Below are 26,393 nucleotides of genomic sequence, written 5' to 3' on the forward strand. Positions count from 1 at the left end.
GGAGTATTCCATGAAACAACACAAATTCTAATGTGTTGGTCTTGAGTGGGTCCTAGGGGTCAGTATTGAATTGAATTCCATGTGCAAGCAGAATGCAGAAGTCCTAAGCTAGAAAAAACTGCCCAATGTTTCCCAAACGCTACTATGCATAGAATCACCTGGGATTGTGCCTCTCAAACTTTATTCGAATCACCTGGAGATCTTATTTAAATACAGGTTGTGATTCAGTAGGTCTAAACTGAAGCTAGGACTCTGCGTTTCTAACAAGCTCCTGAGTTTGCGGATGCTGCTGGCTCACAGATTGTACTGAGTAGAAGCAAGGCCCCAAAAGATTTTGATTCAGTTACTTTTTGGTTAGACCCAACAACCTGCATTTTAACAAGCTTCCTCAGTTGCTTCTGATGTCCAGATGGATTTCCAAATTCCTGGAATAAATGGGTAATACTGAAGCTATATTGAATCAGCCCTGGGAACTAATCCCAGTTCTGTCATTAACCCCCGTGTTACCTTAGGCAATTCCTTCCCCTCTGTATGTCACATTTTCCTCATCAAGAAAGGATGGAGAAGTTGATTTCTTAGTCACTTCTAAACTCTTACGTTTGAAGATACCGCCAGGACAATTCAACGACCAGAGACGGCCTTAGTCTGAGAACTACAATCCCCACCATGCCCCGCGCTCTTCCGCTCCACGTGGGGTCGTGGAGGGGTGTGGCTAGTGGAGGAGCTCCCCACAATCCTTTGCGGTGGTTCAAGATGACGGCGCCCAGAGGTTCCGTGAGCGATTTGGAGAGCAGCAGCAGCAGTGATGCCGAGGAGTTGGCGCGGTGCCGTGAGGCTGCGATGCCGGCCTGGGGCTTGGAGCAGCGCCCGAGGGGGCCGGAGAAGCCAAGAGCTGGTAGGCAACTGTGTTCAGGCAGTCTGGCAGAAGGGCGTAGGACCTTCCCCGGGGTCTGAGAGAATGGACGGTGAGGAAGGAGGCAGTGGGACTCGACTTCTCTCCCCAAGAGAACTCCTGGGACTGCATGGAGTTCAGAGTCAAAGCGCGTGCTGGTGCAGCAGTGTGGGTTGTTCCATTATCCCAGTCAGGGAAATTGAAGTACCTGAATGTCTCTTGATTCTGCTCCCTTTGGCCCATCTTCCCTGCTGCACACTAGGCAGCCCGCCACCTCTCCGAAATCACGGCGACAGCCCCCTTTCTGGATTCTCGCATTCATCCTTTCCCCGCCTGCATCGTGTTCATACCCTGGGGCTGCCAGTGAGCTGTGTCCAACACATAACTCTGACCGTGATTCCCTAGGGCCCTGGAATAAGTCCCAAACTCATAGGGGTCCCTAATCATAATCCAGAGGATACGTGAATTTGGAAGGGGGAAAAACATTTCATCTTTACTTTCATTAACCTATGTCTGAAATTTAGCATCACTTTCCATCTTGCATGTGGGCAACAAGCCACAAGTAAGTTGGACAATACCTGTTACTTTGTCCTAACAAATGTCACAGATTTTCATGTCTTATTTACAGTCTTTGCAGATACATCAAAATATTGTGAATAAAATGTTGGAAAAAATTTATATTCATCACTACTTTAAAATTACAATAATTTTTAGATCCATCTCTAGATCTTACTTAATGCATTAAAAAAGAAACATATATCAATATGCCAAATTTGGTTTTTTAGGTTATAGTGACAATGTCAGTATCATTGGTTTTATTTGTAATCCTACGAGTTGTATTTTGTGCATTTAAAACATTCTGAAAAGGAATCCAGGCTTTACCAGACTTTCACAGCAGTGGTAAATCATGGTTAAAACCTCCTGCTTTTGTTTAAAAGGACTTACAAGCCCTTTAGTAATCCATTCCCTGCCTGCCTCTCTTTTCTTGCTGTCCTACCACTCTACACTTTCATAGGTAGGCATCAGACCATACTATACCCTCTCATCTCTGGGCACCATAACTCTGCAGTTTTCACATTCTATATGCATCACTATACACATCCATCTCCATCACTCACTAGTATTGAGAATTTGGGCAAGGTACTTAAATCTCACTGTGTCTAAATTTCCTCATCTGTAAAGTTGGGATAATGGTAGTACCCACATCATCAAGTTGAAAAGTAACTGAGATGATGCATCTGCAGTTCTTGGAACATAGGAAGGCCCAACAAATGGCAGCAGTTATGTGGTTGGTCTCTCCGCATGGATTGCTTTCCCCTTCCTGCCTAATTCCTGCTCATCCTTGAATACAACTGAGACACTACCTCTTCAGGAAAGCTGGTTTATCTGCCTTCTATCTGTCACCATCAGACTTTGTGTGATAACCTTCATGGATAGTGCTTTCCTTCCTACACTTGTCTCTTGTCTTTTTTCTTCTATTCCCGCATCCCTAGTAACTTGAATTCAACCCTGGCTCGTACATGTTCTACAGTTTATTGAGTGAGAAGTTATGTAATGTGAACTTCATGAAAGCCGGGATCTGGCCTGTTCCCAGATCCCAGGTATGCAACTTTGATAAAGATATGCAACATTTATTTCACACCAAGACACCATGCCAAGAGCTGGGGATGTAAAGATAAAAAGAGGCCGACCATGTACTCCAGTAGCTGACAAATCCAGGGAGGAGATGGAATTGCAAACGAAGTGTCCAAAACAATATAAAACTTCACTATGTCCTTACACTTACTCCGGAGGGTTATTGACCTAACCCTCATTTTATAGATGAGGAAAACAAAGGCTTGGGAGGTAAAGGGACTTGCTCAGGGTCACACATCTTGCCAGGGCTCAACTGAACTCTGGAGCCTGGGGTCTAATACAGCTTCTTCTTTACCATGACAGTACCTCACATCCATTGCTCTGTAGTCATGACGGACTACATTGTGATTGCATGTAAGAGAAAGGAGAGGTCATTAAAGACTGTCCATCCCAGGGCTCCCCATGACCCAACTCCAGGACCATCAGGCACTTTGCACTCCGTGTGACGCTCCGGAGCACGTGGACACAGACCACAGTGTACGCTGTGCTTCCTGAAGTTGCTTCATACTGTGGCCCTACTTTGGGCCCAGAGTTACCAAGTGTCCATTTGATTCAGTTAGCCCCTTACATACACAAGCACATTTTGTCCCATTGTTCAAGTCAAAACCCGCATAGAGCCATCTCCCTTATTTCTCACACCATCTATCTAGTCCATCAGCAAAATCCTGTGGACTCCATCCTCAAAATACACGTCCTGTGTGCTGCCACTTCTCACCATCTCAATTATTGCAGCAGTGTTCCTGCTGGCCTTGCCTCTCTTCTCCTTTGAGACCCAGGCCCTCACATTGGCCCACCAGGCCCGCTGTGATCTGGCCCCCTGAGTTCCTCAGCCATGCTGGCCTCCTTGCTGGCTCTAAAACACATCAGACATGGTTCTTTCTGCCTCAGGGCCTTTGCAGGTGTTTTCCCTCCACCTGGAAGGCTCTTCCACAGATATCCACTTGGCTTTCCGTCACCTCTCAAATCTCAGTGCAAATGTCACCTATTCGTGATACCCTCCCTGCCCATCTTTCTAAAATGATCCCCCACCCAGTATTCCCCACCGACCTCCCTGCTTTGCTTTTCCCTATACGTATCATCATCTAACTTTATGTTTTAATTGTGTGTTTTTTGTCATCTGTCTTCACCGACTAGAGTGTAAGCTCCTTGAGGCTGGGATCTTTGTCTAAGTTATTCAGCCACTGGCACACCCCCTGGGTAATGGTAGACCTTCAGTATTTGGTTGAGTGAATGACCACCGGGCCAGCATCCCCAGTGTCTTGGCTTGAAGAATGTGATCGACATAACTGGGCCACTTGCTTCTTCCCTGCTAAGTGCCCGCCAGGTGCTTAGTAGGCACTCAGTTAATGCTAGAATCAGATCACTCTTAGGCTTGCTGGTCAGCATGGTGGTTAAGAGAGGGCCTCTGAAGACGGTTGACCTGTGTCTCATCCCAACTCTGTCACTTATTAGCTGTTTGACTCCAGCTAAGTTACTTTACATCTTCTTGGCTCGGTTTATTCTTCTGCAAAATGTGGTATATGGTGACCCCTCTAATGGGAGAAGATTCAATGAGTTATACATGTAAATCACTTAAAATCATGCCTGGCGGACAACAGATAATGTTTCCTCTATAAATGCCTCAGTTTTCATTATTTCCACAGATGCAGCAGATAATCAGTTACCGACCATCCAGCGGAGCCTCAGGTACTGTGCACTTTGGGTTCAAGTTTCATCCCTTCATTCAACAAATACAGATCCCCTGCTGTGTGCCAATGCTAGGTTACACCCTGGGATATCAGGGTGAACGAGCCACACGTAATCCCTGCCCTCATGGGGGCGGCTTCTGGACTGTTCGGAAGTGAGGTCTTTCTCTTTGTGTTGTAGGCAGAAGGTGGATGAGCATGAACAAGATGGTAACGAGCTCCAGACCACCCCCGAATTCCGAGCCCACATAGCCAAGAAGCTGGGAGCCCTGCTGGACAGGTAACCAAAAGCTTACCTTCTCTTCTGCCCTCATCAATTTGAACAGTGATGGCCCCATTGACGGGGAGCTCACAGTGTGCAGGTAGGCACGGGGCATGCACCGGGCACGTGTCACTTCACCGCGTTCACAGTCACCCTACCGTGTAGCCTGTCACCTTATTCTCCAGTTGAAACAAAGGCTCTTCACGAAAAGAAACATTTGCCTGAAGGGAGTAAGGAACAGAGATGGGACTCAAACCCAAGTGTGTTTGACTCTAGAGGCTGTGCTCTTGACCGCTGTGTTATCCTGCTACCGTGAGAGGAAGAGAGGAACCCCAAGAACAAGAGGGCAAGGGACAGATGGAGTTACTGTTTCTTGGGTGCTTCCGGTGTGCCAGGCACGGTGCCAGTTCTCTTTCTTACATTTGAGAACACAATCGGTAAAGATGCAGGTCAGCGGCCCTAAAGCAGGTGCCGAGGGATACAAGTCCCGAGTGAGGCTCTTGAAAAGAAAAGATCCAATAGCAAAGAAGTTGAAAAACACTACATTCTACATCCCCCCATGTAGATTGAGATATGGAGATTCCTAATTATCCATTCAAGGCTCTGAGAAGTCCTGCAGTAAAGATACCTGTGTAATCTTGTTCGGCCCAGCAGTTTCCAGACCCATATGGCCACACTGCCTTTGTTTAGTGGAAGACCAGTCACGTAGCATGGAACACATTTCAGAATATGCTGGTCTAGGTCCATTCTTGATTAGCAGAGCAGGTTTTGAAAGCGAGGTGAGGATAGTCAAGCAAGAGTCCTTTAATCTGAAGTAACATCACAAAGGACAAAAGAGCCCTCCCAAAGTGTAAAGCAGCTGCTCTGCTAAGACAGAATGTTGGGCCAGACCTCAGCAGCCTGAACCACCATGGTGTAGAGCCTTCCCCCAACTCAAGAATGTGGGAGACGTGTTTAGAAAGGTCAGTTGGCATTTCACCCCATGGAAGCAGTTTCTCTTCATGACTGTTTGGCTTTAAGGTAAAAAGGCCCACCTGGCACTACAGTGATCCACGCTGGACATTTCCCCAAGTGGAAATGGAGCCGGGCGCTGCTCAGCCGCGGTCAGACAGTTCCTGCAGTGTTTTTATATTTCTCCCCACAGAGACGTAAAAGGTACTCCGGTTGGTCCCTTGTGTGCGCGCAGGGTTTCTCAGCCATGGCACTATTGGCACATTGGACTGGATCATTCCTGGTCGTGGGGGACTGTCCCCCACAGTGTAGGATGGTCAGCAGCATCCCTGGCCTCCACCCACTGGAACCTCGGAGCAAACCCCACAACCATTTGTGACAACCAAAAATGTCTCCAGACATAGCCTAATGTCCCCTGTGGACAACGAACCACTGTGATAGATGCTTGGGTCAGGACCAGGCGCCTGGGCGGCACCATCTTCACTCCTTCTTCCCAGACTGATTTCCTGGACAGGACCTTGGGACACACCTTTGGCATATTCTCTGTTCGCATTCACCAGAGACATGCTTCCTGGTGTCGGCAGTTCTCCCTGCTTTCTGTGCTTCTGGAGACAGGCTTTATTTTTGCGTGAGAAATCCTGTGACACTTACTGCTTATCAGGATGACAGTGGTCTTCATCATCATCACAGCTACCATTATTGAGCAGCTGCCCGTGGCCAGGCTCTGGACTGAGTGCTTGCTATCCTCTCTCGTTTAATCCGGTCACAGCCCTGGGAGGCAGGGACGGTTATCATTCCCAGTGTGCAGATGGGTAACAGGCCAAGAGAGATGAAGTCCCTTGCCAAAGAGGACAAAGCCAGTGAGTGACAAAGCCAGGATTCAAGACCCAGGTCTCTGAAGTCTGAATAAGGTCAATGGATTGTATCAGTGTAAGTTTCCCGCTCGGATGATTGAACTACTGTTAATGCACACAGTGCTGCCATTGGGAGAAACCAGGCAAAGAGGATATGGAATCTCTCTGTAGTATTTCTTAGATGCATGTCAATCTACAGTTATCTCAAATTTAAAAAGAAAAAAAATTAAGTTAAAAAACAAACAGGTCTGCCCTGCTCTATAAGCTGACCTGTAAACCATTTCTCTACACTGGTCTTGTTTCCTTTTTCGTGCTTGCTGCCAAGAAGCTCAGTGTGCCCTCCCTCTAGCACGGGTACAGGACTTCCTGACCACACGTCGGCGCTTTCTGTCCCTCTTGCGTTTATTTTTCTCTTTGCCCTATTTGAAATGGTATTCATTTTGTTGTACTATGAGTATCTCTAAAAATTCTTCAGTGTTTTCTGGAATAATAAAGGGGTTTAAACAAATGAAGCACTGCGGTTTGAGCCGGCAGGCACTGGTTACAGGTATGGCGGTCGGCCTTCGCGTTCTTACCAGGCCAGTGTGCTGTCTCCTTTTGCATTTAAGATCACTTGCCTCGATCCCCTTTAAAACACGTTTTTGTTATCACCCAGACTCTTATCCTGAATCAACCGTCTCCTCTTCCCTTAGTTCCATTACCATCTCAGAAGTCGTGAAGGAGCCGACAAAGGCCGAGGTACAGAAGAGAGTCACCCCAGAGGATGATGGTGAGTAGTTACCCTGTTAATATCAGCTATCGTTTGGTGAGCACCTACTGTATGCCTGGAGCTGGGAAACACCGTGTGGTGTGTTACCTTCTTCCACCCCAGCAGCCTGCTCTTAAGGCAGGTCCCATGATGATAGCCCGGTTACAGGGGGACCGTATGGGAAGCGGAGGCTCTGAGAAATGAAGTCACTTGTCTGGTGAGCTTGTCAGGCCAGCCCTGAGCAGGAGCTTCTTACCCCTGCCCTCCACAGCCCTGCCGTCTGAGTCGGTCCCCTGTCAAATTCATTTGCCACTCTGGAAGCTGCCTTAGGCAGGAGGCTCCACTGCTCGTTTCCAGAAGCCACCGAGGGCTGGCTGACCGGATGTGGCAGCCGGTGTACCCTCATCACATGAGGTGTTACTTTGTGGTTAGAGAAGAGCGATTCCTGAGTCTTCCCTTCTGGACTGGAAGTTCCTTGAGGGCAGAAGCAGGGCAGCCGGGGCACCTGGGAGGAGAGGTCGGCACCTAGCAGAGCTGACGCTGCCCCTTTGGTTTGTAGGCTTCCGCCTTTTCTTCACCTCCGTACCTGAAGGCCCTGAGGAGAAAGCTGCTCCCCAGCCCTGCCGAAAGCGACTGCCTTCCAGCTCCAGGTGAGATCGCACAGCCTCTCATCAGGGTCCCTCCGTTTTGCCCATTTTCTGTGTTGGCCAGTGTCCCAGGACAGCCAAGCAGACTCCAGTGCAGTCCAGGCTGACAAGGAACCCTGTCAGGGAGCTGGGGAAATAGTACCCTCAGTGGGAGGGGGAAGAGGTTCTCCTGGGGGGTGGCCTTGGATGTTTACTGCTGTTTGAGCACCCATCTTGTGCCAGGCGCCTCACTCCTTGGATATTCCTGTGAGGCCTGGGCTCAGTGAAGAGCCCCATTTTATAGATGAAGACAGTGAGGGCCAGAGAGGTGAAGTTACTTAATGAGGTCACATAGCTAGAAAGCAGAGAAGCCAGTGTCAGAACCCAGGCCTGCCTCACTCCCAAGCCTGAGCTCCGTGTCTGCCTCCCCCTGTGGCCTCTTTCTGGTGGCGTGGACCGAAGCAGTGAGAGGCAGCTGAGGGGCCCGGGCCCGACGCAGGGTGACCAGACTGCCTTCCCCTTGTAGCAGTGAGGACAGCAACGAGGAGTGGCAGCGGTGCCGGGAGGCGGCTGTGTCAGCCTCCGACATCCTGCAGGAGTCTGCCATCCATGGCCCTGTCAAGGGGGAGAAAGAGGTGAAGAAGAGTAAAAGGAAGTCGAAAAAGAAAGCCAAGAAGGAGGCCAGCGCAGACCTGACCGCAGCCACCACCACAAGCACGGCCACAGGCGGGAAGCAGGAAAAGGACTCAGCCACGCTCAACGGAGACCAGACATCACTTGGGACCAAAAAGAGGAAAAGGAAGAAAAAGGCAGAGAAGGCGAGTGAGGCTTCCCCATTACCCCCAGCAAGGAGTACAGCAGCCATGTCTGCAAACTGACCCCAGCCTGTGGGCACAGGGCACAGCTAACCCAGTACCAAGGCACCCACTGGGACGAGGCATTGCCAAGACCTGTCTCCCTCTCCAAGGACGTGGTTGGCTAATCCAGGCTCTGCCCAAGGGCCAGACTGGGGCTTGCCCAAGGGTCGGGGCAAAGCCATGGTTATAGGGTGAGAAGCCTAAGCAAGGCCTGCCCTTTTGTGCTCCCACTGGAGGCTGGGGCAGACCTGTGGTACCAGAACATTCTGTGGCCTCAGGAAGAAAGAGCCTCCCAGTCATTCAGTGCTAATGGCCAAGTGGTGAAGCTTCCATCTCCCCAGTACTGTCCGCGGAGAGAGTGAGGGAGGCCTTTTCCTTCCCCTCCACCTCCTCAGCCTGTTGTGGGACAATCTCAAGGAAATGAGAGAAGGGGTCCCTGAGGTGCCGAGGCCCAAGGAGTTTGTACTTCCCCCTCCGTGCCACACAGACTGGATATAACATTGTCTGAAAGAGAAGGAGAGAGATTTTCTTCTCCCTCATTTTTTTTTCCTCCACGCACGATCATGTCTCTGAGCCAACCAGATTATCGAAAATAAATTGTCGGACCCAACACGTAACAAAGTGATTTGGGTGCTGCCTCCCGGTCAATGCTGAATCTTGATGAGACATTTTAAATAAGCATCACACAGGAGGAGTCCTCCTGCCTACACGCCAAGATGGGTTCCTGCACCCCAGCTTCAAGACTTCCGGAAGCAACAGAAGCTCCAGGTTGAGGTGAAATTCTGGCTTTGTCGCCTTGCCTCAGAGATTCAGCAGAACCGGGAGGACAGGTGGGGTGTGAGAGAGTGTGTGCTGGACCCCTCACTCCTCAGGCCCCCGGTGTACCCCTGCCTCCCTCTGCGTGCCCAACCCCATCTGGGCGATGTGTGGACAAGCAAGAAGTTTCCGATACGTCCTTTGTTTACTAAAAGTTAAATAAATGTACAGACCTGCCCTTAGCTGGCTGCAAGCCGCGGGGCTTGCTGGTTCTCCCAGGCCCTTCCTCAGTGACGGGTTGGAGGCGGACTCCACGGGCGGGTTGTCTGCAGCAGCCTCAGGGAGATGAGGTCGCAGGAGCCCCGGCTTTACACAGCTGCCTTGTCCCTCCCAGTGGGCTCGGGCTCGGGCTCCTCATGGGCTGCGCCTGCCCGCACTTCACCCCATCCCTCCGCCTGCCAGGTCTCCAAGCTTCCAGGCCTCCGTCCTGTCCAGACGGGTGGTCCTCCCTGCCGCTCGCCTTCCTTTCTCCCTTTGGGCACCTCCACTCTGCCTGCTGCTCAGACCTTGCTGCCTTCTGAGCTCAGCAGCTTCTCCCCGAAACCAGGGAGGGTCTGCAGGACCCCAGAGGCCAGAGGAGTTGCTACCCCAGGACTAGCACCAAGTGCAGAGTTGCAAGCCTCCCACATGAGCAAGAACGGCTTACTAGGCTTAAGGGGGCTTTTCAGTAGAGGCAAGATGCCAGGCCAGCATCAGAAGGCATGATGCTCGGGGGAACGAAAGTCCCAGAAAACTGGAGGTCACGGGGTCCAGAGAGAGGGATGGCTCAGGATGAGGGAAGCTGGAGAGCCCTGATGCCCTGCTGTCAGCTTGGGCTCCCTTAGCGCTTGGGTGTCTGAGCCCCAGGCCCTGGGACAGAGTAGCCCCTCAGGGAAAGCGTAAGCTGTGAGTGAGGGACGGGAGTGGGTACAAATGGGCATGTGAGTCCGTAGCAGGAAGGGGGGCAGGATGGAGTGGCCTGGACAGGGCATCGGTGACAGAATGGGGACACATTGATCTAGGGCGTCTCTTCGTTGCTCAGTGAGTCACAGCTACACAGGCTGTGTCCTGAGACGTGTGGCTGCCGGAGCTCCCTTCAGGGTGCCGGGGCTCCCCACAGGCCCAGGCTGGGGGTATCAGCATCCAAAGCCTGTCCCACTCTGTTCCAAGTGACAGGATTTCCCCTGAGCATCAGGGACAGCCCCTCCCTGTCCTGCCAGGAACATGTTGTGCTTCCCAGCTCTCCACAGTATCCCCGTGTGCACCAAAGCAGCCCGCCTCGGGTTGGGGCCCCTCAGAACCCCTCCCTCTCTGACACTGGCAGAGCAGGGTGGGGACCGAGGCACAGTTTTCCAGAGAAGGGCAGCAGCACTGTGGCAGCAAAAGTTTTGCAGGTTCAGATGTTCTAGTCACCCCCCAAGTGGGCCGTGCAGGCTTCGGGGCCCAGCCCCTGGGAGGCAGTAGCCATGGTTACTGGGAGGAAGAGGCCATCTGCGTGGAGATGAAGGTCTCGATGACGCTGTGGTTGGATGGCAGCAGGTGGCTGTGGCCATTGGTGGACTCGGTGCTCTGGTATAACACGAGGCTGCTGGAGGACACTGCGGAGGCAAGTGACACTGCTGCTGCCACTGAGCCACTCCTTATGCATCCCCGGGGGTACCCAGGCCAGCAGAGGGGGGCCTGGTCTCATTAACCTGTGGCCAGGCTTGGGCCACCCTGGGAGTGGCCACCTCAGGACATTTTAGTGGGAACGTTAGGGAAGCCTGGTGAGGTGGTTAGTTGTAGGTGTCATCTTGGCTCTAGTCATTGAACCAAACACTAACCGAAGTGTTGCTGTGGAGGTGTGTGTGTGTGTGTGTGTGTGTGTGTGTGTGTGTGTGTGTGTGAACACCTACAGTCAGTTGATTTAAAGGAGATTTCCCTTGATAACGTGGGTGGACCTCCCATCAGTTGAAGGCCTTAAGAGCAGAAGCTGAGATTTCCTGGAGAAGAAGGAATTCTGCCTCAAGACCAACATTAACCCCTGCCCGCGTCGCCAGCCTGCTGGCCTGCCCTCCAGCTTTCGGACTTGCCAGCCCCCACAGTCGTGTCAGCCAGTTCCTTAAATGTGTACACACTCCTGTGGGTTCTCGGGAGAAGCCTGGCTGATTCAGACGGTTACAGGAATGGGCTTTGAGTTCAAGTCCTGGCCCTGCCACCTAGTAGCTGTCAGGCAAGGCCAAGTCCCTCACCTCCTTTAGTGTCCGCGTTCTCGTCTGTAAATTGGGGATGATGCCAGTGCCACACGGACAAAACAGCCTGGACTGTGCGGCCCTCAGCCCTCAGTAACTCACTTCAGTCACCAGGGCTGAGTGGAGGAACCTCAGGCTCACAGAGGGGCGACCCCTTGCCCAAAGTCACGCACTAAGCAAGTGGTCACCCCAGGCCCCAAAGCCCAGCAGCCGGACCCCAGCGTGCTGGCTCTTCACCATGACCTTGTAGGTTGCAGACTTGGGTCATAGGGGGATGGAAATGAATGGGTCAAGTGGGATGTGGTGGCCTGGAAAGCCCACTCTCTCTCGTTGCTACGTGGAAACATGAGTCCTTCCAGTTTTCCATCTGGCTTTCTTTATGAAAGCTGATATTTAAATGTTGGCAATGATTCAAAGAATGCTAACTCCTGAGCCGCTTCTGGCCCCCAACTAGCCTAACTGGCTGCTCCCTGTTACCGCCATTGCCTCTTCCTATGACTTAATCCTGTTCCTCGACCAGTCAATGAGATGTTTCTGTAAGATGTGCCCATTTTCCTGTGGTTTCACACCCCTCTTGGTTCACTTCCAGAGAGCACAGAGTGCCCTCCAAAACCTGCCTCGTGGCCCCGCCTGTTTGCCCACTGCTGCACCCACACAAGGAAGAGGCTGCTCACCTGTGGGGCTGGCACTGAGCCGATGGGAGGGCTGCAGGTGCTGGATGCCAGCAGGGTCCTGGCTGGGGATGTGGATGGTGGTGGCCTGAGATGCTGGCGTGTGAAGCCCGGACTCACTGGAGGCCTCCGTGTCTGAGGTGAAGACCTGGGGGAACAGAGCAGCCACCTGAGCCCCTGGGGGGACGCCGGGGAGGGGCCCGAGGGAGGGGCCTTGCTGGCCTGGGCCTTACCTGCTTGGTGGGCGTAAGGCTGGCCAGCGCGCTCAGGTTGGTGTCGGTGATGAGCATAGTCTGCGGAAGCAGGCCCGTGTGCGTGTACTGCGCCACCTCGGGCTTGTGGCTGTAGAGGGCTGGCCAGGAGGGAGAAGACAGAGCTGGATCCACAGGGCACCCTGGGCCAGGCTGGACCTCGCCCAGGAGGGCCTCGGGGCTGGAGGAAGTGGGGCGTTGAGGCCTGGCGAAGGCCCAGTGGCGCAGTGGAGGGACTGATTTCCAAAACGGAGCACCAGATAGAGGGTTTGGACCGCCCCCCTCCCCACCTACAGGGCCCTGCTCAGCTTGGTTTGGTGGGAACCCAAACCAGACCCTCCCATCACCTGGAGATGACAGGTGTGAAAGGGAATGGGAGACACGGGTGCTCTTGTACTAAGTACAGAACTCGGAGGGCAGCGTATCTCCCCCTCTAGGACACCCCTTGAAATGGAACCTCGATTTTAACCTCCACCTGCCCCTACAAAAGCACATAGATACCAACAGAAAAATACAGATTCTCACACTGACGCAGATAAAGCCGCACCATCCATATACACAAATACGTGCACTCAACCAGATGCACACAGATAGACCCAGGTCCACGTTCCCGTACCCTCAGAGCCAAATTCCAAAAGTGAAAAGCAGTCGGTTTTCAGAAGCTTGGCCCTAGAGCTCGTTTGGTAGCAAGATCTGTCCTGAGCCTGCTGGGAGGTTAAGTCTTTATTAACCTACTTGGGGGAAGTCTACCTTTTGCTGCAGAAATTGTGACGCTTGGTGACAGTGTTGCCCCAAACCCTGCTGGGAGCGTTACCTCATCTATGGTGTGGCCACCGTATTACCTTATGAAAAACTGAAAATAGTGAATTCTAAAGTACATGTGGCCCCAAGGCTTCCGTTCAGAGGACTGACCGGTACTCCCACGCGTGGGCGTGCACATGCAAACACCATGAACACCCAAATGCCGATCCACTCGCACAGACACGTGCACACGCTCATGGCCACGTGTATTCACACACTGAAACATTCCGGCCACAGACACTCATCTGAGCACCCACAGCGCTCCCGCCCCCATCCCAGAAACACACTTGTACCAGACACGGAGACCGCAGTATCTGCTGGCCACCCCGTCCCCCTGTGCTCACCATGGGGGCTCTGCAGCTGGGCCATGGTGGCCATGAAGGGATTCTGGGCCATGTGACTCTGCACGGGAGGCATGAGTGGCTGCTGGTAGGAAGGGTGCAGTGGCTGGGAGAACTGGACCGGCTGCAGGGTGGTCAGGCTGCTGCCCATGCTGTTGATGACTGGCACGCTCTGGGCCTGTGTGGAGGCCAGGCCTGGAGCGGAGGGGCAGGAGTCAGCCAGGTGTCCACGGCCCCCCCCAAGCTCCCTGAGGACACCGTTCCTCCCTCCCAGAGCCAGTGCGTTGGGGGAGGAGGTGAGGTGGACAGGAAACCCCTTTGCACTGGGGCCTGTCACTAACTCACCTGGCTCAGGCAAGTCACTCTGCGTCTGTCTCTGAGCCTCTAGCTCATTATATGGGGAGGGGGTGTGTCAAACTAGGTTCCCTGGAGCCTTGGGGTTCCACAGCAGTGCAAAGGCTCTGGAGCTAACTCTCTGTTTCCCTCTCCCTGTCTGTCTTATATGTTGAGCTTCTGCATAATAGTTCCTACAAATAAAGTCTTTCTAGGCTTTGAAAACAAAAACCTAAAACCTTAAAAACTTTGATCCCCTTCAGCTGCTGGTTTTCCCACAGATGTTTTACCTTCTAAGGCACTATATAATTTATGTACTGTGTTTATGGTCTGCCTCCCCATTTGGGTCACTCAGATTTTGGACTGTTTGGTTTGCTTATGTATCACGGATGTAGCACAGAGCCTGGCACAGAGTAAGTGCTCAATAAAACATGAATGAGTCCTAGTGGCTCTTCCAGCTCTTGGATTCTATAGAGCCCCATGAGCCCCACCCCCACCCCCACCCAGCTGCCCCCAACCCCACCAGCTTACCAATGACCAGGGTAGAGGCGCCCGTGTTGGTGAACGTGGAGCCCAGGGAGGCAGGCTCACCAGGCCCGATGGCCATGACCCCAGGAAGCGAGGCCATAATAAGGTTCTGGGGCTGCTGGTTGAGGCCTGGGGATGTCTGCTCCAAGCTGTGCAGTGCCGTCAGGGTGCTGACAGGAGGCAGGGGACCCCCAGTTGCTGAGACCTTGGAAGGGAAGCCAAGCCGAGTGAGGGTGGGGCCTCATGTTGTCTTCCTAGGGACCCTTTCTCCCCGCCGAGGGAAGATGAGGTTGGAAGGGTCTTCCCTACATGGGGAGGACACTCACCAGCTTGGCTTCGGTGCTTAGCAGGCTGTGACTGGGCTCCAGGCCTGTAGGGGACACTTGGTGCAAGGGTGTAGATACTGTCACCAAGGAACCGCTGCTTGAGGGCGCTTCCTCTGCCTCACTGGTTGCAGGCTGTCCATAGCGCACACCTGGAATGGGAGCAGTGTCCAGCCTCAACACCCCACTTTCCTGCGCTCCAGGGCCCTCATTCCTCTAAACTACATCTGTTTGCTTAGGCCACCCACCCCATCTTTATGTAGCCGACAAACGTTGCTCGTGTGTCCACCTCCTGCCAGGCCCTGTGCTGACTGCTCCCAACTCCTGAACACAAGGGCTGCCTAGTGCTATACCTGACATGCAGTAGGTGCTCAATAAAAGACAATTGAACTGAACTAAATTGATGTTAACGACATTAAACTGCAGCAAACTAAGTTGAATAGAAAGAGCTGGAATTAGTTGAAAGAAACTGAATCTAGTTTAATTGAACCTGACATGAATCGAGCTTGAGTTGAATTGAATTGAATCTAATCAAATTGGATTGAATTGAACTAAGCTATACCAAATTAACTGAATTTCCTTGAATTATATTTAGTAAACTGAATCGATTGGGAATTGCATTGGATTAAACCATACCAAATTTAAATGAACTAAATTGGGTTACAATGAGTTGAACAGAATAGAACTGAATTGAATTGAGTTGAACAGAAATGAGTTGAGTTGATCTGAAGTGAATGAATGGAAGTAACACAAATCAGAGTGAATGGAATGGGGTGGAGTAGATGGAGTGGAGAGAAGCAGAGTAGATACAGTCGTGTCAATAGACTGGAGTGGAACCAAACTGAAGTGCTAAAAGGTTTGGGTGGCAGCTGCCACTGGACAGTAGTCCCCAACTCTCCCACCTACCCCCATGTTTCCTTCATCCCCAGCACTTACCGTGGACTTTACTGGGGGAGAGGGCAGGTGGGGCCAGGCCAGGGGAGCTGTGGGCAGGCAGTGCAGGGCCCGGGCCTGGCCCTGGCGGTGGCCCACTGTATGTGTCCATGGCCAGCTTGTGCCGAAACGCTTCCTCCTTGCGCCGATTGGCAAACCAGTTGTAGACACGCACCTCTGTGACCAGGTTGGAGCCCAGCCCCTGTGCCTGTGATGGTGACACCCCTCTCTGGATGCACTCGGCCCTGCAGAAATAGCCACTTGTGAGCCTCCAGGTCAGGAACAGAGGGACCCTCTCCTGGGGCTGTGGGGAGAGATCTAAGACGTAGGGCTCTATCTGAGTGTTTGAAGCTGGCAGACGGTTTCAATCCCAGTTCTGCTATGTGACCTTGAGTAAGTGACTTAGCCTCTCTCAGTATCTCTGGTCATAAAGTGAGCAAAGGAACCAGAGGGTTGTAGTGAGGATGGATGAGATGAGCAGCCACTCAAGAGTTGCTTGGGTTGGTGGGGGCTGGTGTCAGAAATGGAGCTAGGTTTCAGACCCTGAGCAGGAGTTGAGACTGGGTAGCCTCCCTCAGCACCCAGAGCTACCCTCCCCTTCCCCAGCCTTGCCCCTGCCCAGACCAAACCAGCCCTGCTAACCACCCGCCATCCTACCTATTGCACTCCTCCACCAATGCCTCTCGCTCCTCCTTGCTGGGGTTCTTCTGCCTCTCATAGGCCTGGAACAGGATCTGCTGGGATGCTGGGCCCCATTTGAAACGGTTTCTCCGCCCCTTCTTGGTTGGCAGCTCATCGCCCGTGGGCTCCTCAACCAGCCCACCCTGGCCAGCATGAGTGAATTCTGTAGGGACAGAGAACCATGAGCAGGGCACCAGACACACCCACCTTCCCACATCAGTTCATGACTACCCTCCTGATTCTTTCTCATTCCCAGGGTGCTGAGCCAAAGGAGCTTACAAGTAGAACTTAGAAATCATCTACTCCAGTGATGACAAACACACAGCACACATGCCATCACTTTCTTAACCTGTATCCAAGGCAGACATCACTAATCAATCCCTGCACACTTTTCTACTGAGCCAAGATATAATCTCACAAGGCTGCAGGTAAACGTGAGCATTTGTTCACACTTGACACGTATGCCGTCCCATTTTACAGGTGAGGTTCAGGAAAGTTAAATATTTTTCCAGGGTCACACAGGACAGCAGAAAATCGAATCATATCTCCTGAGTATATTGAGAGCTATGTTCAACATTCCAGACTCAGAATTCAAGTTTAAAGTGCAGTGTTAGCCAGGAGAGAAGAGACCCACCAGCCCTTGTTAGCTGGTTCCACTTTAATGGAAACTAGTCTATCAGATTATCCCTGAGCAGGTCACCCAGGGTATGGGACAGACAAGTGCCAGGACATTTTTATGAAGGGGAGAAGGAAGAGTCCGAGTCAGGGATATATATGTATGTGTGTACGAGGTATACATATGGCTAGTATATGCATAAAATCTCTGGAAGGATATATGCAAGAGTGGGGAATGCCAGTGGCTCTTTAGGGAGGAGACATCTAATATTTATTGTAAAAGCTTTCTTTCTTTTTTTATTGATGTATATTGCCTTTTAAAAACCTGGATAATTAATCAAAGACATGGTAGACTTTTTTTATATTTAGCCTCATAAGTGTGAAAGTGCACTTGGGATTTGATGGGGTGTGAGACCTGAGTGAGGAAACCCACTGTTCCCTGAATGATAGTGCGCCCAGGTCTTCCCAGGTTTGCAGCGGAGGGCTGAGCATACTCCTCGCCTCTGAGTCTTTACGCACACTGTTCCTTCTGCCCAAAACACCCTTCCCTGCGTCTCCATGGGTCAAAATTCGACTCACACTTGAAGACTTAGTCCGAAGGTCATACTTCTAGTGTGACCCTGCCTGATGCACCTGCCTCCCTGAGGAAGAATAGATTACTCTCTCTTCTGCCATCAGCTCAACACTTCGAAATATGCTTTACGTAGCACTCCGCACTGGGCCTGGCACACTGCGAGTACTCTATACACACTAGCTATTGCTGTTGTTGTCACGTTGTAATACATCTCACTGTATCATAGTGATCTTTTCTACTTCCCCACCGCACAGCTCTTAGAAGGCAGGGACCAGTTTATCCATCTTTGGATGCCCAGGACCAACCCGACTGCCCTCCCGCTCCCCAGCGTGCCTGGTGCAGAATAGGTACTAAATGCTGGTTGAGTCCCGCTGACTTCCTCGGAGTCTGCCTGTCCGAGTAACGGGATGGTGACGCTTCCAGCCCCCACCCTCGAGCTGCAGAGAGTCCCGGCTGGGCCTGCCAGGGAAGACGGGGCTACATTCGGTCATTACTTACGCTGGGCCACCTCTCGCTGCTTGCGGACGTACCAGGTGTACAGGGCAGCTCGCTTCTGTGTCTTCATGGGGGTCCCTTTGTTGAGGTGTTGGGAGAGGTGCGACTGGTTGAGGCCGGTGGTGTCGACCACCTCCCGTTGCGGGATGTTGTGCTGCTGCAGGTACGACTTGACCATCTTCGCCACACGCCACGGGTCCTCCCTGGCAGGAAGGCAAGGACAGGGCCGCTCAGCTGGGCGTGAGCCTGCAGGCAGGGCTGGGAGTCCCGGCTGCCAGGAGCCCTGTCTGCCCTGGGGTGGGGTGGGGGGGTTGTGGATGAAAGCAGGTGTGGAGCCCGGGGCCTGCACCCTGACTCAGGGACAGGAAGGTATGGGCACTCATGCCAGGACACAGGGACATGAGAACAGAGACAGAGACACATACACATAGCAGACGTGGTCACGGGTGCAACCAGTCCCACACAGACATGGGAACAGAGACAAGTTTAGAAACACAGCCACACAGACACAGGGGCAGATGTAGACATGAACAGACTCCCGCTCGAAGTTGCACAAGCCCAAGGGGGAGGGCCCTCACGTTTGTGCTTCCTTTAAAGCCCCTCCCCTCATCCTACCTGGAAATGTTACTTGTCGCTATGTCTTATCCACTGAGAGAAACTATAAACACCTTGAGGTCAGGAACCATCTGGTTTTCAGCGCCCAAAATGGGCCTGACACATATTATGCCCTTGGTGAATGCAGGAGTGAATGGACGGATGGTAGGGTGGATGGATGGATGACTGAGGGAAACCTACTAGAAAAAATACTGGGTGTGAAAACAAGGCGAGAAACAAGATTCTCCCAGTTGGCAGCTGGGGCCACTAAGGCTAAGAGAATTGCGGGCCTTGCCTCTATTGCCCAGTCACAGGACCAGCCCAGCAGAGTTCCATCCAACTGAAGGGACTTGTTTCTAAATCAGCCTATCAGGTAAAAATCACATAACGTCAAAGCGCCTCCTGACAACGTGCTCAAGACCCTAGGCAACGGCCCGGCCAGTTTCCCCACAGCACTGGGCCAGGCGACTGGTTTTCAACAGAGTTGCAGGTGAAGGGGTTATGGGCTGGCATTCAGAGGCCTCATTGTAAGAAAATTGTGCATGTCTGAGCTCCAGAATCCCACTCTGTGGGCTGAGATTCTCTTCCCCTCATCCTGTCCTGAGCTTCTGTTACAAATATGTGTCAGATAGAAGCAGCTCGTTACATCCGTGCTGAAACAGACAGAACTGGGATTTGAACCCAGGTCTGCCAGATTCCAGAGCCTGTGTTCTCACCCCCTTGACTCAGCAAGTTGTTCTAGAATTTGAGACTTCTGATATTTGCACGTGTGGCAAATGTGTAGGAGGTAACTCGTCCCCATGTGGCTTGCCACAGCAAAAGATTGGAAACCACCTAAGTGTCCAGCAAACGGACGCGGATTAACTAAATTGAGGTGCCTTGGGTTGATCCAACTGTAAAAACCCGCTGAGAAAGCTCTGTATGTGCGCAGATGGAACAGTTTGTCTGCTAGGTTTGCTACACTGCTATTTGGGTACAATTTAAAGTGGGATAAAACATTTCTACCGATTTGCTTGTGTTTGCATGAAATACTGGCAGGACACGGAAGGAACTGGTGACACTGATGGCCTCAAGAGGGGTGTGGGGTGCTGGGGACAGGGTGAGAGGGGCAGCCTCCTCTGTTACTCTTCCATACTTTTTAAATTATGTCATATCATATTATATAATATGCAACATATGCATATGTACTATTTAAAGCGGAATTGTAATAAACACAAACAACCCCCACCCCCAGCGCTCTGAAGCCCACCCCACACTGCCCTTCCCCACCACCCATCTCTCATTCCTCATAGAGCCAGCCCTGCTGTGCCCTTGACAATGCCTTTCTCAGACTCCAGGGCACCCTTTCATCAGCTTTGGCCCCATGACTTCCTCCATTTTTATCAGCAGTTCCCATAAAGGCAGGGAGGCAGGGAAGGTGGGGTCAGATAAAGTTAAATCGGTCAGCAGTCAAAACAGCAAAGTCCCATTTGTGTAAAAATGATACCCATGAGAACTAATAATTCTTGAATATTTACTGTGAGCCAGGTGCTTTGCCAAGAGCCGGTCATTTAAATCTTACAATAACCTTAGGAAGTAGGTACTACTTGTATGCCCATTTCATGGGTGAGAAAACTGAGGCTCACACAGGTGAGCCTCACTTGTCCAAGCTGACCGAGCTGGGACTCAAGAATATTTCACTTTGCGTGGACCCTGCAGACCTCTCCCGGAGCTCCTCTCTCTCCCTGCTTTCAGGGGTTCCTAGGAGCCTCTTTTCCACCTCCCCTGCTTCCTGGGTGCCAGTCAGCGCTGGGAGGGAAGAGCAGTACAAAGTCCAGCCTTATGCTCCCTGGCAAACATGTTTATCTGATTCTGGAGCTGGGTTGCCAGATGGCCTCCCACCTCCCCCAACTGCAATCATCACCCCCCCTGAGAAATCCTCCCTCCCTCCCTCCTCTCTTCTCCAGAGAGAATGAGCTCAGTCTTTCTCTCAACAGGGCCTCTCCTGGCTCAAACTGAAGGTATACTGTCACTGTCCGTGTCTCTCTCTCTCTCTCTCTCTCTCTCTCTCTCTCTCTCTCTCTCTCTCTCCTGTCTCTGTGTCTGTCTGTTGTTCACTGTGTCTCTTTCTCCCACCCACCCCCAACACACACACACACACACACACACACACACACACACACACACACACAGTCTCCAAGGACCTGACTCTTCGGGACAGTTTCCCCAACTCAGAACTAAGAGGCCAAATCTCCAGGTAGCCCCAGCTTTCACTCTCATGGGCGGGCTCCCAAGTGAAACCAACCCAGGTTCAAGTTCCACCACTGCGCCCTAGCACCTGACGTGTGCATGCTCCACGTCTCCTCTGAAACTCGGTGGCTAATCCACGCCTGCCTTGCAACGCTACTGGGAGAACTGAATGAGTTTCGAAGAGGAATGAAACGCTTCCAGGGCCCGGCACACAGTCAGGGCTCAGTAAGTGGAATGACATTGTTATCATCACCATCAGTGCAGTCCTGGGACCCCAGGCTCCACAGCAGAGGGAAGAGGGTCCTGGAGAAGGGAAGATCTGCCCACATCTCCCTCCTCCTGCCTCCTACCCATTCTGGGGTCAATCAGATGTTCAAGGCTTTGGGCCTTTTTGTTTGCCGCCCTTGGGGTTTTAGCGCTTTCTAGGTTATGGAGCTGGGAGACCACCCAGGCGGGCAGCTGAGTTCTCAGTGCGGGCGCGGCCTTTCTGGCTCAGTTTGAATCCCAGCTCTGCCACTCACTCTCCGGCTAGCCTTGGGAAGCGTGCCTCAGTTTCCTCAACTGTGATACGGGGCTAATAATAAACATTTCACAGGTTGCCAGGAGAATAAAATGAGTTTAATGCATTTGTAAGCCATTCTGAGCTCTAGAGCACTGCATGGAAGTGAGTTGATGGTGAAGTTGAACAGCAAGAACAACTGGGGAGGGCAAAAAAGGAGACAGCTTATCAAGGACAGGCTTGCAACCTTGAGAGTGTTGTGCAGAGTTGTAGGGGTTGGGAGGACCTGGGTCTAAGTCCTGGCCTGAGTGCTTTGTAAGAGTTACCTTGGGCAAGTCACTTTGCCTCTCTGAGCCTCTGTTTACTCATCTGTAAAATGGGACCCCTCATGATAGCAACCGTTTACTGCACTTACTACATAGGCACTCTACATGTTATCTTGCTACTTAACCCTGTGGGTCAGTGTTATTATCATCTCTGCCTTGCAGAGGAAACTGGGGCTCAAAAAAGTGAAATTACCTGCCCACACTAGAGTGAGGGAGCTGGGGTTCAAAACCAGACAGGCTGTCCTCAGTCAGGGGTGTCAGACTGTCCCACTGTCTTCCTGAGTTTCAGTGCCCAATGGAGAGAGAGGATCAGAGACCTTCAAGGTTGAGGTTTGAGCTGGTCAGGAAGGACCTAGGAGGACACCCCGGAAGCAGCCCCAGGTACAGGTTCCTCCCTTGGCCACAGCAGCAGACGTTCCCCAGGGCCTCTGAGAATCCTAGTCACTCGTTCATCTGTGCTGTGTCGGCCAGTGGGCTGGATATCAGGGGAAAGAGTGGTGAACGAGGCCACATGGATCTCTCATTCAAGAGGTATTTTCATGACAGGAGAAAGGAAATGAAACTGGTGGAAGAAAGAGGGACCGCCTTTAGATGAGAGAGTCAGGAGGGCTTCCCTGAGGTGACATTTGAGCAAAAAGACGAGAAGGAATCAGCCATGAGAAGATCTGGAAAGAGTGTTCCAGGCAGAAGGAATAGCAGATGCAAAGGCTCTGAGGTGGGAATCAGCAAAGTCCGTGTAACTGGAGGAAAGGGAGGGAGGGCGAGAGGTCCCTCAGAGGACAGGGAACTGGGACAGGGAGTTTGGATTTTATTCATTGTCCAGATAGGGAAACGGAGGTAGGAGGCAGAGAAGAGACTGGCCCAAGGTCACACAGTGAATTAAAGGAAGAGCTCAGGGCCGTGCTGTGGCCTCAGGCACAGGGCGCCTGGGGAGGGAGACCTGGGACCCAGGACCCACGTTGCCTCTTCCGAGACACTGTCTTCTGCAGACAGATTGAAGTCCTGCCTCTGCACCCTCCTTCCACGCTTCAAACTCCCCCACTGCCCCGGCAGACATCAGGGGTCCCGAGCCCCTCTCCTTCGTGTTCCCTGGGACTATAGGTCCCACTTTTTTTCCTCAGGGTGGTTTCTGATCCCTTTTGTTACCTGAACAATAAGTAACCCAGGTAGTTAGTTATAAACTCCGCAGGAACAAGGAGCTGGTTGATAATTTATAGCAACATCTCAAATTTAAATGGAAAGTAAATAGCATGCTGTTAGCATTAAAGAAAACCCAATCGGGGCAGGCGGGAGCACTCCAGCCTCCTCTCAGCTTGGGGTGCCTCACTCTCTCCCCAGCCCCTTCTCCCCGCTGGTGTGAGCCCCGCTTTCCTCCCACTCCTCTGCGCAACTGCTTCTCCAAGCCTCTATCCATCTGCCCCGACGCCCTCTCTCCTCCTCCATGTCTCCCCTCTCTCCCTCAGCTTCCAGGCCTCTGCTGGTCCCTAGAGAGCACTTTAACCTCTGCTCTCACCCTCAAGTGCTGTGGATCAAGCCTCCCCCCACCCACCATCCCACCAAGGGGGCTGCTGATCAAGAGGCCCCACCCAGCCAGGTAAGAAAGGCCCTTGGCACCCTCTGTCCCCCGTCCCACTTGAAAGCCCCCATTCCCATCTGGGGTCCTGAGCAGGTCTGGCCCAGCCCCACCCTGTCCCAGGTGCCCTCGCCCTGGGTCTGCCATGCCTGACTCTTTGCCCCTCCCCTGCAACACAGCAGGGCCCTTTGCCCTCCTCTTCCTGCCAAGTCAGGGGGCCTGTCTGCTCCCCTGCCCCTTGCCCAGGCCCTCACAAGGCCAGGCAGACACTGAGGACTCCCGGAGGCAGGGATCCAGCCCTCCCCCACCCCAAGCCGGGGTCGGGACCTTGAACAGCAAAGAGAAGGTCCCTCTGGAGAGCGTCTTTGGAACTCTTCCTCAGACCCCGCCCCAGTGACTGTCAGCCGGCCCCTGGCCCCCAGTCACGGGGATTGAGAGCACCAAACCGAGTGGGTGTAGAGTCCCAGCTGAGTGGCCTCAGTCAAGCTACTGCCCCTCTCTGGGCCTCAGTTTCCTCATCTGCGAAGCAGAGTTTCCATAGCTCCCTCCCAGGCTTCACCTCCACATTATCCAAAATCATACACACATGCGAACGCTCAGCAGAGCGCCCGGCTTAGGAAAGAGGTTAAAGGGGCGTTGGGAAGGGGGTCCTCACAGCCCCCAGACCTCCCTTTCCCCACCTCTGCGCCTGCACTTCCCCATCCCCCACCCCCGCTGGGTGGGAGGTTCATTGGCTCAGGCCTCCCCAGGCCACCATCCCTATAAGTTAATGATCACAGGCCTTATCAGAGCCTTTTGCCATTTATAAATTTATAAAACAAAAGAGAAATAATAAAGCCCATGGGTAATTAGTAACCAGGTTAGCTCTGCTGAGGAGAGGGGAGGCATCGGACTCGGACCCACCCAGTTCTCCGAGAGATGGGGAGCCAGCCAGTGGATGGGGGTACACGAGAGGCCTCTAATAGCACCTGCTGGTGAGATGGGAGAGCCTGAGGTTGTGCTAGAAAGGAGAGCAGCTCGCGCTCTGAGGCTCCATCTCCGTCAGGTAAGAAAGACCTGGCTGAATGCTTGAGTCCCCGGGTGGCCAGGGGAGCCTCTAAAACCTCTGCCTTGCCCGCCCCCCCCTCCACCTCCCCAGCCATGCTCCCTGGCCCCCAAGCCTGTAATCTGAGCGCTTAGCTGGGAAGTAGGGTCTGGAGTGTAGAACTGGCCATGGTGGCTAGAAATTCCCACCACCCTCTGGTTCTCCAGGCCCTTGAATTGTAAAGTCTCCTGCTTTTTTCCCATCTTGGAGCTCCCCTGGGGAATGGGGCCACTTCCCAAGCCCTGGGCAGAAAGCCTTGGCTCATGGGGTCTCAGGACTCTGTAGAGGGCCAGGTGGGGGGAGAAGGGGGCTGGAGACCAGCCTCCGAGTAAACATCCCCCCTGAGCACTCATGGGCCCTGTCCCCCTTCCCGACAACTGGGCTAAAGGCCCAGCTCATGGAACTCTGGCCTCAGCATGGCTAGTCAGGGGCTGAGGGTGGGCCCCTCTGGGCTCCTTAGAGCTGGAGACAGGGAAGGGGGTGCTTACTGCAGCAGGCTCTCCACCACGGCCTTCTGGTGGGCAGCCTCCTCGGGGCTGAGGTTCTCCAGCTCCTTGAGGATGGGCGGCGTGAAGTCCTCCCCATCGTCGTCGGTCTCGTCCTCGGAGCCCCTCGTCTCCCCCAGCCCATTGGGCAGCTCGGCCAGCTCCCCTCGACCGCCGCCACAGGACTCCCCCTTGTCCAGGGGGCCGTCTCCAGCCAGCAGGTAGGGCCCCGGCTCACCCAATGCCTGGATCAGAGCCTCTTTGCTCAGGCCTGACTCGAGCAGGGCGCCCAGGAGCTCCATCTGCAGCTGGCTCAGTTTAGAAACCATGGCTCCACTACCACGGGGCCACGCGGCCCGGGGCCACCAAGCGGACCGCCTCCCCCACCGCGTGGACTGTCTACTTGCCAGCCAGTCAGCAGGCAGGTACAAACCAGGCTGCTTGCACCTATAGTCCCCCCCAAACCCCACTAGCCTAGCCCTGTGGGCACCCCCAACCCCCAACCCTGGCCCCAGCGGCCAGTGAATCAGGGCCCCTGCCCGCTCTGTTTACATTGGAGCTGGGGAAATTCTCCAAGGTTCATATTTATCCGTGTGCTTAGCGAAGGGACTGAACTTTGGACTTCAGCCCTGCAAAGTGCAGGCCTCATGGCAGCACAGAGGGACGGCAAGCCACGGCCTTCAATGGGAGTGGGCAGAGCGGAGGGTGGGGGAGGCGGTGGTGGGGGGCCCAGGGCAGCTGGGATGGAAGGTGCTGGGAGCCAAGGAGGACTTCGGGTGAGCAGCATCAGGTCCCACCCCCAAGGACCTTGTAGGGGGGCCAGGCTGAGGCAGGAGAGCAAAAACAGCAGGTTTCCCTTGGGAACAGAAGCAGCAGGGAGTAAGTGGGCCAGCTCTCCTCAAGGGCAAGGTCATATTCATTTGGGGACCTGTCCTCTCAGGCCTGACACCAGGCCTGCCTGTAGGTAAAGCTGTTAACTGAGGTCTACAGTGTGCCAAGGTCTGCAACAGTGAGACGGTAGGTACAGGAATTATCCCCATTCTATAGAGGAGGAAACTGAGGCTCAAGGCTCCAAGAGGGTACGCAACTTGCCCAAAGTCACACAGCTAACCAGGGACAAGACTTTCAGGGTGGAAATAGGGTGAGGTCGATGAGGCAGTTGACTCAGGCTTACATTTTAAGGGGGTGCCAAAAAACTCAGTAAACAAAAAAAAAATAACATTTCCATACAATATATTTAAACATCAAAATGGATGCAAAACCCAAAAGAACTAAATACATGTGCACACAGAAACTTGCATGTGAATGTCCGTAGTAGCAGCGTTATCCACAATAGCCATGATGTGGAAAAAACATGCATCAGTGGATGAATGGATAAGTAAAATGTGGTTTGTCAATGCAGCGGTATATTATTTAACCATAAAACAGAACAAAGTGCTGCTACAACATGGATGAACCACTAAAGACACTATACTAGCGAAAGAAGCCAGACACAAATGGTTGCATATTATGAGTCCATTT

General features: G+C 52.8%; 2 protein-coding genes across 3 annotated transcripts; one reads left to right on the forward strand and one right to left on the reverse strand.

Moving 5' to 3' along the window:
* Positions 1 to 714: 714 nt before the first annotated feature.
* On the forward strand, positions 715 to 9,539 carry LG16H12orf43 (linkage group 16 C12orf43 homolog). 2 transcript variants are annotated; one of them, XM_019727869.2, is made up of 6 exons: positions 715 to 895; positions 4,171 to 4,213; positions 4,394 to 4,492; positions 6,972 to 7,048; positions 7,587 to 7,677; positions 8,183 to 8,677. In XM_019727869.2, exons 1-6 carry the CDS (start codon positions 754 to 756, stop codon positions 8,529 to 8,531), a joined length of 801 nt encoding a protein of 266 aa, XP_019583428.2. In that variant the 5' UTR covers positions 715 to 753; the 3' UTR covers positions 8,532 to 8,677. The 2 variants fall into 2 exon arrangements, with proteins under 2 accessions (XP_019583428.2, XP_019583427.2); XM_019727868.2 differs by having other exon boundaries at positions 718 to 895; positions 8,180 to 9,539.
* On the reverse strand, positions 9,453 to 25,433 carry HNF1A (HNF1 homeobox A). The gene is made up of 10 exons (XM_019727867.2): positions 24,876 to 25,433; positions 18,086 to 18,285; positions 16,375 to 16,561; positions 15,721 to 15,962; positions 14,788 to 14,936; positions 14,465 to 14,666; positions 13,604 to 13,795; positions 12,441 to 12,559; positions 12,211 to 12,355; positions 9,453 to 10,903 (listed from the first exon to the last, which is right to left on the reverse strand). The coding sequence occupies exons 1-10, from the start codon at positions 25,199 to 25,201 to the stop codon at positions 10,776 to 10,778; spliced, it is 1,890 nt and encodes a 629-aa protein (XP_019583426.1). The 5' UTR covers positions 25,202 to 25,433; the 3' UTR covers positions 9,453 to 10,775.
* Between the last annotated feature and the right edge of the window lie 960 nt (positions 25,434 to 26,393).

This window comes from Rhinolophus sinicus, linkage group LG16 (genome assembly GCF_036562045.2).
Source record: "Rhinolophus sinicus isolate RSC01 linkage group LG16, ASM3656204v1, whole genome shotgun sequence".
Classification (NCBI taxonomy): domain Eukaryota; kingdom Metazoa; phylum Chordata; class Mammalia; order Chiroptera; family Rhinolophidae; genus Rhinolophus; species Rhinolophus sinicus.

Coding starts and splice junctions, on each gene's coding strand:
- LG16H12orf43 (XM_019727868.2), top strand. CDS start 754: ATGACGGCGCCCAGAGGTTCCGTGAGCGATTTGGAGAGCAGCAGCAGC. Junction 4,493..6,971: donor CTGGGAGCCCTGCTGGACAG/GTAACCAAAAGC, acceptor CTCTTCCCTTAG/TTCCATTACCATCTCAGAAG. Junction 7,049..7,586: donor AGTCACCCCAGAGGATGATG/GTGAGTAGTTAC, acceptor TTTGGTTTGTAG/GCTTCCGCCTTTTCTTCACC.
- HNF1A (XM_019727867.2), bottom strand. CDS start 25,201: ATGGTTTCTAAACTGAGCCAGCTGCAGATGGAGCTCCTGGGCGCCCTG. Junction 18,286..24,875: donor GTGGTGGAGAGCCTGCTGCA/GTAAGCACCCCC, acceptor CCTTCCTGCCAG/GGAGGACCCGTGGCGTGTGG. Junction 16,562..18,085: donor GCAGCGAGAGGTGGCCCAGC/GTAAGTAATGAC, acceptor CTGTCCCTACAG/AATTCACTCATGCTGGCCAG.